General features: G+C 42.9%; 1 protein-coding gene across 1 annotated transcript in view; it reads left to right on the top strand.

The window, feature by feature from the left end:
* The window catches only part of LOC124545873 (zinc finger protein 99-like), a 168,089-nt gene extending 163,333 nt beyond the window's left edge, over positions 1-4,756 (top strand). Inside the window, exon 4 of the mRNA XM_047124833.1 lies at positions 4,529-4,756. Coding sequence (XP_046980789.1) covers positions 4,529-4,756 — 228 coding nt within the window. The remainder of the gene's footprint in view (positions 1-4,528) is intronic.
* The last annotated feature ends 5,746 nt before the right edge of the window (positions 4,757-10,502 follow it).

Consider the following 10,502-nt stretch of genomic DNA (forward strand, 5'->3'; position numbering starts at 1 on the left):
CACTACAGAAACTTCCTGGCAGATTAAAACTGTGTGCCCGACAGAGTCTCGAACTCGGGACCTTTGCCTTTCGCGGGCAAGTCCTCTACCATCTGAGCTACCGAAGCACGACTCACGCCCGGTCCTCAAAGCTTTACTTCTGCCACTATCTCGTCTCCTACCTTCCAAACTTTACAGAAGCTCTCCTGCGAACCTTGCAGAACTAGCACTCATGAAAGAGAGGATATTGCGGAGACATGGCTTAGCCACAGCCTGGGGGATATTTCCAGAATGAGATTTTCACTCTGCAGCGGAGTGTGCGCTGATATGAAACTTTCTGGCAGATGAAAACTGTGTGCCTGACCAAGACTCGAACTCGGGACCTTTGCCTTTCGCGGGCAAGTGCTCTACCATCTGAGCTACCGAAGCACGACTCACGCCCGGTCCTCACAGATTTACTTCTGCCAGTATCTCACTACAGATTCAGCGACATATCCTTTTTCGCTTGATGTTGTGACTGACAATTCGCAATTTTTCACAAACACAACTTTCATTTCTGTAAGTTTACAAGGTTGGTGACAGAACAACAAAAGAAAGGTAACAATAATGATTCCCGTAAAAGTCTCCTAATTAAGGCAAACAAAAGTTTCCACAAACACACACACACACACACACACACACACACACACACACACACACACACACACACACACACACACACACACACACACTAGGAAAAGTCCAATTCAGAGACAAAGATGTAATCTTCAGCTGTCGAAGTCCACAAGGTCGGCATCCAGAGTGAACTGAACTTCGGGGCTTGTTCTAACCCCTAAATAGTTGTCTCCAGTCAGTCAGGTTTTGGTGTAGTGATACTTCCTGCAGGTTGTGGCTCAAGCTCCCCCTTGCAGGAAGTAGTGCTTGGAATGTCTGTTTCCATTATCTTGTATGCAAATAGCTGGTGTTACCATGGTGCTTTTTGTACGCCTTGGACATAGACAACCCTGTCCTCTGTGGTGTAATATGGGTTGCCGGCCCTCAGGGACTACCTTGGGCCTGGCATAACACTCGAAAGGCACTGAAAATCTCAGCATCACCTCAGTCATTGACATTTAGTTCAGTGGTCTAACCCACCTTTGAACGGCTGTTCAGGGATTGGCCCCATGTGACCAAACCATTTGTGATACATGCTACAGACAGTTTGGAGGAACTGGAGCTCTTAGGCATCAAAATACACAGCCAGGGATGGAACGCATTGCTGCATTGGCATCTTCATAGGTCCAAAGTGATTTTAAGCTTGACACAGTACAAGAAAACTTGTACTCCAGATAATCTTTTGGGAACTTTTTCATCCATTTTAAGTATGTACCACAGTTTTATCATTGTTTATACAGATGGATCCCAGCAAGAGATTGTTCCCTGATAGGGTTTTTAAAGAGTGTCTTGTGGAACAATTTACAAATTATGATGCAGTATCGTATGGCATTCTGACGACAATGGAGAGGGTTCACAAACATCACCATACAACGTTTCTTGTCTCTTCCAACTCTGTTAGTGCACTGCAAGCACTTCACCAATTGTATCCAGTAGACTCGTTGATTCAGCTCATCCATAACTCCTTACAGCAGGTCCAACACCGTGGCCAGGAGGTGATCTTTTGCTGGGTACCTGGCCACATTGGGATACAGAGCAACGACATGGCCAACAAAGCCACCAAGGAAGCTTGTTGGGATGGTGCTGCCCATTAATGTCCCATCTCGTTGCACACGATCATCTCATTTTCTGACAGGTGCATCATGCGTCAGTGGGAGACGACAAACTGCAGTCGCTCAAATCAACCACAAAGGCATGGCAGACTTCATGTCAGCCTCGCTGCTGGAAGGAGGATCTGCTTATCAGATGGCGCATTGGGCATAGCCCTTTAACACATGGCTTCCTCCTCCGGCCTGCGGGTTCACCACTCTGTGAAGTTTGTGGTGTGCCACTTTCAATTCAGTATATTGTAGCTACATGTGTCCTATATACTGATATTAGGGCAGCCCTCAGTCTTGCAGGAGAATTGCCCACCATCCTCACAGTTACCGATACCAGTAAATTGGTGGGGAAGGGCTGCTCCGCATGTGGGCAGCCTTCATCTCCACACAATAGATTTGCATGCTGACTTTTCATCAGGGCGCTTATGACCATGATGTCGAGCACCCTTTACCTAAATCATCATTATTTTTCGGTATCTGCTTCCGGAACACTGCTCAGTATTTACAGCAGAGCTCTTCGCATAGTATCAGGCCACGGAGTACATCTGGTGTCACAAGCTTTTCAATTGCGTCATCTGCTGTGACTCGCAGTGACCTTCAAAGCCTCTGTGTGCTGTACACTGTCAATCCCTTAGTGCAACGGGTCCAGGAAATCTGTCACTTGCTCACTCTTGATGGAGCTGCTATGATGATTATGTGGGTTCCTGGTCAAGACAGTCTGACAGGAAGTGAGACCGCTGACCCTGCTGCCAAGGCTGCTGTCCTCGTACCTCAGCCACCAATTCTTACATTCCCTCTGATAATCTCTGTGTTGCCATCTGTCAACAGTTGGTGTCACTTTGGCAATACCACTAATTCTGCCTTCATTGGAACATGCTCTGGGTTATTAAGTCTCTCCCAGTGGCTTGGATTACCGCCTTTCAGCCCTCTCACCTTGAGGAGATCAGTTTAGCTAGGTTGTGTATTGGACACTGTCTTTTAAGCCATCACCATTTGCTAAGTGATACTCTCCCACCACATTGTGCTCATTGTGCCCAACCTTTGACGGTCTGCCGTTTCCTGATGAAATGACCTCTTTTTAACCACTTATGTTCTTGTTTGTGTTTGCCATCTGAGTTATCGGTCATTTTAGTGAACAACGCACGGGGTGTCGACCACGTTTTACTTTTTATCTGTCATAGCAGTATGGCAAAAGACATTTAATTTTTAGTTCAGGACCTCAGTATTTCTGTGATGTATTTCATGTATGGTTCTGTTGAAAAGGAATAGGCTGTTAGTATTGTAGAGTTGAGTCGCACACATCTGTTTGAGTGCAGTAGCTAATGGTAACCTATAGGTGTGATTCTGCAGCCAAATAGTCTATATGCATTGGCTAGAATTGCGACTTAATAAAATACACAGGAAGATTAAAGGTTCTGTTGTAACGTCTGTAGCTGATCCAGTTCGCACCAGAGAATTATGCTGAATAATGTTTATTCGCAAAAGTGTGTGCCCAATAAACAAAGTGGTCTTACATTAACTAAGTATAATACAGACAAAAACAACCTTATTAAGTGCAGTAATGTATTGTTAAGAGCGTTGAGAGAATGGTAGCAAAATCCTCAAGCTAAACGGTCATCCAAGATTCCTGAAAGCTAAGTCCTTTTTGTAATCACAGTACATGAAATATTCACCAGCTGAAAATAATTTGGAGTTCAGTGCATCACTTTAGACAATAACACGCAAGAGGTAATGAGTAGAAACTCAGTCTATAATGCATGTGGAAAAGTTAGAATTCAGTACTGGAGCACATGCAACCTTGAGAGAGTTAGGCCCTTCGAAAGTATTGTGTCGGCTGTTCACTGCTACCACAGGTGGGTCTGCCTTCTTCCAGAACTTGACGTTAAGTGTCCACCTTCTTGAAGGTCATCGCGTAGAGTACCTGAATCTCTCCCTTGAATACACCACTCAGTGTCCATCCGCACTTGACTCCGGCAGTGTTCTGTCACTGGCTGGTTCTCCATTGGCTGGAGTCCATCTTCACCAAAATGTACTTAATTTTTATGTTCTACAGGCATGGTTTTGACTCAACTTGACCAGTTTCCGAACTAAACTAACATATAACAACCATTTTTAAATAAAAGAAATGTTACAATCATTTGGTCATACTCCGATCATTCAGAATAACAACAAATAAAAGGCTTGTTCATAAGTAGGTAAGCCAACACTCTTGCACTGGTGCAGTCACTTTAAATGACAACAAATTGTTGTTATATATTGTTTAAACAATTATTTATGCCTACTTGATAGATGTGTCGTTCGGTACTCTTTCCAGTGGTTGTCAGCTAACAAATGCAATTGACCACTTCTTAAATTAAATTGGTTTTTTAATGTCAGTTGTAATCATATTTAAATAAAGTTATTGGCAAAACAGTACCATATTCTTTAACGCATTTCTGCCTAGTGTGACGTATGTCACATAACATTCTACCATTGTTCTCTCTTGTTAACAACAATGCATGCATTTGAAATGCCTATTGTTGTATATATCTCTGTTAAGGAAGTTCTAGTGTTGAAATTTAAGTGGGGGGGTCTGCCAGTAGAAAGCAGGAAGAGGACAGTGCCTGGTAGTTCATTCACTGAAGACTTTTTCTGAATAAGATTGTCTTGGAATAAGAAGTAAGTACTATTTTCTGAAGCAATATACCACACAATTTTAACTTTTGCTTAATTATAATGTTAAAGATGCTGGAATCTATGTTATTGTTGAACCACAAGATACAGTTCATTATGATGGTTCCAAATAAAATTTTTAGTTGCATTTTGCAGATATTTCTGCTAGGCAGAAAAGTCAATATAATGTTTCCTACAGTCTCAGAGGCCTGTACGTGCATGAAATCCTGGCTGTTCTTGAGGAAGAGGAGGGAGAAGATGCAGTGGATATATTTATTGAGCCTCCTGAAGCTAATGAAAAGTCGGATGAAGATTCTGATGAAGAAGATGGGAGCGGAAAGATAGATAAACTTGGACCAAGGCAACTTTAAGCTGGTGCAGAAGTGGTATTTACCAACAGAAACATGTTAGGTGGTGAACTTAAGACTTATTGCTCTCGTGATGATAAACCAAGAAATGTCATTCCAGGTGAAACAGCAAAGCTACAGATCTCAAAAACTGTAATAAGAGATTGGATCTGGAGGCAGGATCTGCAAAGTGATAATGCTTTATTTCCTGAGAGTTATCACAGTGAATACAAAAGCTTGTCTTCAGTTCAATGCTTTGACCTGTTTCGGAATGATGAAATAATTAAATTTCTCAGTACTGAATCTACAAAATACGCTTCATTCAAGAACTGCCCAGATCCCAAAATAACACATGCAGAGATAAAAGGTTTCCCAGGAATTCTAATTCTGTCGGGTTATAATCATCTACCTAGCAGATGATACTAGGATTCAGGATTGGACATGAGAAATGAAGTGGTACACAATATGGTGAAAAGAGACAGATTTGCAACAATTCTGAGATTCATTCACTCAAGTGATAACACACAGATCAATATAAATGATAAAATATGAAAACTTTGTCCATTAAGAGATACATTAAGAAAAGTGTTTTCTCTCCGCTATCAGCATTAGTAAGGTTTCGGTTATGATGAGAGCAAGATAAAGTATTTTGGCAGGCATGGATGCAAACCATTTATGAAAGGCAGACCCATTAGGTTTGGGTACAAAGCGTGGTGGCTAAACACAAACATGGATTATCCAGTGGATTAACAACAATAATTAATAAATTTATCTGTTTTGAAGTGAATAATGAAGAAATTTCCGGACTACTGCAGGCACTATCTACAACTTGGAGAAGACACTTTCTTGAGATACTCAGCAAATTTATTTATTTCCCCCCCCCCCCCCCCCCCCCCTCACTTTCGTCAGTCATCAGCAATGTACAGGACAAAGCACAACATATGTGTGTTGTGGGTGGACTATGTGATGAACTTGTAACCCACCACCACCACATTAATGCTAATAACTGAGAAAAAGTAATTATTGTTAACTTATAGAATCAGTATTAGTCTTACAAAACTATGATAATAATAATGAGCTTTTGAAAATAATTTAGTGTTGTGACTGAAATAGAATTGAATTTTTTAGGTGTGGGCAAGCACTTGCCTGTGAAAGGCAAAGATCCCGAGATCGAGTCTCGGTCTGGCACACAGTTTTAATCTGCCGGGACGTTTCATATCAGCGCACTCTCTGCTGCAAAGTGAAAATCTCTTTCTGTTGAACAAAGCATGCATGAAGATCGGCGGATCACCCTGGATGATCTTTGCACATTGGTTCCTGAGGTTTCCCGAAGCACCACTCACAGAATTTTAACGGAAACATTTAACTACCGGAATGTGTGCACAAAATGGGTGCCACACATGCTGACTGAGGACCACATGTGGCAACAAGTTGATGCTTCCCACGCATTTCTTCACCGTCTTGCAGCCGAACGGGACAACTTTTTGGTCTCAATTATCACGGGTGACGAAATCTGGGCATACCACTTTACACCTGAGAGAAAGCAACAGTCACGCCAGTGGCAGCATCCTTCTTTGCCAAAGCTGCGGAAATTCAAACAAACTCAGTCTGCTGGTAAAGTCATGACAACCGTTTTTTGGGATCGGAAAGGGGTATTGTTGGTTGACTTTATGCCCACTGAGACCACAATTAACGCTGACAGATACTGTGAAACTCTGAAGCAACTCAAATGGGCAATTCAGAACTGGAGAAGAGGAATGTTGAGCAAGGGCGTACACATCTCCATGACAATGCTCGTCCACACAACTCGGCAAACTGTTGCTCTCCTGCTACAGTTTCAGTGGAACATAGTCACCCGCCAACCCTATAGTCCTGACTTGGTGCCCTGTGACTATCTACATCTACATCTACATCTATACTCCGCGAGCCACCTTACGGTGTGTGGCGGAGGGTACTTATTGTACCACTATCTGATCCCTCCTTCCCTGTTCCATTCACGAATTGTGCGTGGGAAGAACGACTGCTTGTAAGTCTCCGTATTTGCTCTAATTTCTCGGATCTTTTCGTTGTGATCATTACGCGAGATATATGTGGGCGGTAGTAATATGTTGCCCATCTCTTCCCGGAATGTGCTCTCTCGTAATTTCGATAATAAACCTCTCCGTATTGCGTAACGCCTTTCTTGAAGTGTCCGCCACTGGAGCTTGTTCAGCATCTCCGTAACGCTCTCGCGCTGACTAAATGTCCCCATGACGAATCGCGCTGCTTTTTGCTGGATCATGTCTATCTCTTCTATTAATCCAACCTGGTAAGGGTCCCATACTGATGAGCAATACTCAAGAATCGGACGAACAAGCGTTTTGTAAGCTACTTCTTTCGTCGATGAGTCACATTTTCTTAGAATTCTTCCTATGAATCTCAACCTGGCGCCTGCTTTTCCCACTATTTGTTTTATGTGATCATTCCACTTCAGATCGCTCTGGATAGTAACTCCTAAGTATTTTACGGTCGTTACCGCTTCCAATGATTTACCACCTATGGCATAATCGTACTGGAATGGATTTCTGCCCCTATGTATGCGTATTATATTACATTTATCTACGTTTAGGGAAAGCTGCCAGCTGTCGCACCATGCATTAATCCTCTGCAGGTCCTCCTGGAGTACGTACGAGTCTTCTGATGTTGCTACTTTCTTGTAGACAACCGTGTCATCTGCAAATAGCCTCACGGAGCTACCGATGTTGTCAACTAAGTCATTTATGTATATTGTAAACAATAAAGGTCCTATCACGCTTCCCTGCGGTACTCCCGAAATTACCTCTACATCTGCAGATTTTGAACCGTTAAGAATGACATGTTGTGTTCTTTCTTCTAGGAAATCCTGAATCCAATCACAAACCTGGTCCGATATTCCATAAGCTCGTATTTTTTTCACTAAACGTAAGTGCGGAACCGTATCAAATGCCTTCCTGAAGTCCAGGAATACGGCATCAATCTGCTCGCCAGTGTCTACGGCACTGTGAATTTCTTGGGCAAATAGGGTGAGCTGAGTTTCACATGATCTCTGTTTGCGGAATCCATGTTGGTTATGATGAAGGAGATTTGTATTATCTAAGAACGTCATAATACGAGAACACAAAACATGTTCCATTATTCTACAACAGATTGACGTAAGCGAAATAGGCCTATAATTATTCGCATCTGATTTATGACCCTTCTTGAAAATGGGAACGACCTGCGCTTTCTTCCAGTCGCTAGGTACTTTACGTTCTTCCAGCGATCTACGATAAATTGCTGATAGAAAGGGGGCAAGTTCTTTAGCATGATCACTGTAGAATCTTAAGGGTATCTCGTCTGGTCCGGATGCTTTTCCGCTGCTAAGTGATAGCAGTTGTTTTTCAATTCCGATATCGTTTATTTCGATATTTTCCATTTTGGCGTCCGTGCGACGGCTGAAGTCAGGGACCGTGTTACGATTTTCCGCAGTGAAACAGTTTCGGAACACTGAATTCAGTATTTCTGCATTTCTTCGGTCGTCCTCTGTTTCGGTGCCATTGTGGCACTAAGTTAAAAGAACATTTGGGCAGAAAGCGATTCAACTCCAATGACGAGGTGGAAGAAGAGGTTCATAACTTTCTGAACAGCATGGCAGCGAGCTGGTATAATATGGGCATACAAAAACTGCCACAGCATCTACAAAAACGCATTGACAGAAATGGTGATTATGTCAAAAAATAGCTAAATGTTCAAGCTGTAAACTGATGTAAACCATTGTAGAAATAAACAGGTCTATGTACTTATAAAAAATAGGAGACCTTACTTTTGGTATTACCCTCGTATAAAACATAATAAATCAATAAATGGAGTTGATGCAGATGAGTGGCTTTCAAAGATGATAGCTAAAGAGCAATGCTTTCATCTGAGGTAACGTTTGTTGAATCATGTGATGGATTTAAGTTGTTAATTCTAGGGTCATTGTGAAAATATTCAGTTACCGTAAAACATTAACTTCTCTAGTTTTAAAGATATTAAAAGTATTGTTGAGTTGTTGGATGTGCCCCATTTTTCTGAGATAGCAGATGTATTCAGATTCACTCTTTTATGTGATTGTGGCGTGTTATAGAATTTTAAGAGTTATTTGAACCCATATTTCACACAGGCTTACACCCCATAATTTCTGGTACATCGTCCTGCACCCGTCATGTGAGCAACCACTGTCAGAATTCCTCTCTTTGGGCTGCACCCATTTTTGGCTACTCAGGCTGACCAGCAACGTGTGCTCCGGCTGGTCCAGTTGCCAGGTGTCTGTGTGGCTGTCCAGAGCACAACTGCAGCCATTCTGTTGGCAGCTGACTAATTGATCCCCTCTTCCTTGGCTCCCCCATCGGACGACAGTACCAGGTGGACCCCCGAAATCACTGTGGTCGTTAGAGATTGCTGATGTGGCTTTCCAATGCAATAAGTGACATCTATCAATGGAGCACCTCACTGCCATTACATGAATCTGTGCCCATGTCTACCACCTCATAAAATGACAAAAACAAGAACGCTGGGAGCAGTATATTGCTACCGTTGGACTGTATACCCCATCTTTGTAGATTTGGACAAAGGACACCACTATGCTGCAGGTGTAACTGATATTTCTGTGAATGGTGTTGTGTACACTGACCCGGATGCTGTAGTCAAACATTTTGCAGTACACTATGCTCGAGCCTCTGCATTGGAGACTTATTAGCCTGCATTGCGTGTCATCAAACAGCGTGTAGAGCAACTTTACTTACCATTTACTACACCTCGTCTGAAGCCATATAATGCTGTGTTCAGTGAGTGGGAATTCTTGAGCCCCCTAGATGTTTGTCCTGATAACAGCTCCAGGGTCAGACTGAATCCACATCCAGATGCCCAAACACTTATCAGTGGAGTGTTAACATCATGCCCTTGCCATTTTCAACCAAATGTGGAATGAAGGTGAGTTACTGTCTCATTGGCGAGAAAGTGTGATCATCCCCATACTGAAATTGGGTAAACACCCCCATGAGATGGAGAGCTATTGTCCAGTTAGTCTCACTGAGGTTCTATGCAAATTGCTGGAGCGTATGGTCAGCTGTCAGCTACATTGTACTTTGAGTCTTAGGATTTTTTGGTTCTTTCGCAGGGTGGTTTTCGTCAAGGCCATTCTACTGCTGACAATTTGTTCTGTCTGGAGTTTGCTATTCAGTAAGCTTTTGCCTGGCATTAGCATCTCGTAGCAGTTTTCTTAGACTTGCAAAAGATTTAAGACACGACATAGTGTTACCACATCCCTGTTACCCTACAGGAGTGAGGTCTCTGGGGTCCACTCCCAATTTTTGTTCCACCATACTTTTGGTTTCAAGTTGGTGCTTTCCACAGTTTCCCCTGTATACAAGAGAAAGAGTTCCCACAGGTCTCTGCACTTACTGTGCCTCTTGTTCTAGTAGCTATCTGTGTGGTCAAGCTGCAATGGTGGTGTAGACAGTGTCAACCTCCCATTTTGCTCACGACATTCTTTTATTGTCCTAAAAGTGTGATTGTTGTTGAAAGTCGACTGCAGGGCCCCCACAAAAAGCGCAGTCGTGGGCTCTCACCCATGACTCCTGGGTTTCTGCCGCCAAGACATGCATCATTCATTTCTGTCACCATTGTAGTGTCCATACACACCCAGAGCGCCACCTCAACAACCAGTTGCTCAATGTGGTGGAGTCTTATTGCTTTTGGGGCAGGTCTCTGATGCCCAGTTGACGTGGCTTCC

The sequence above is a fragment of the Schistocerca americana genome, chromosome 8 (genome assembly GCF_021461395.2).
Source record: "Schistocerca americana isolate TAMUIC-IGC-003095 chromosome 8, iqSchAmer2.1, whole genome shotgun sequence".
Classification (NCBI taxonomy): domain Eukaryota; kingdom Metazoa; phylum Arthropoda; class Insecta; order Orthoptera; family Acrididae; genus Schistocerca; species Schistocerca americana.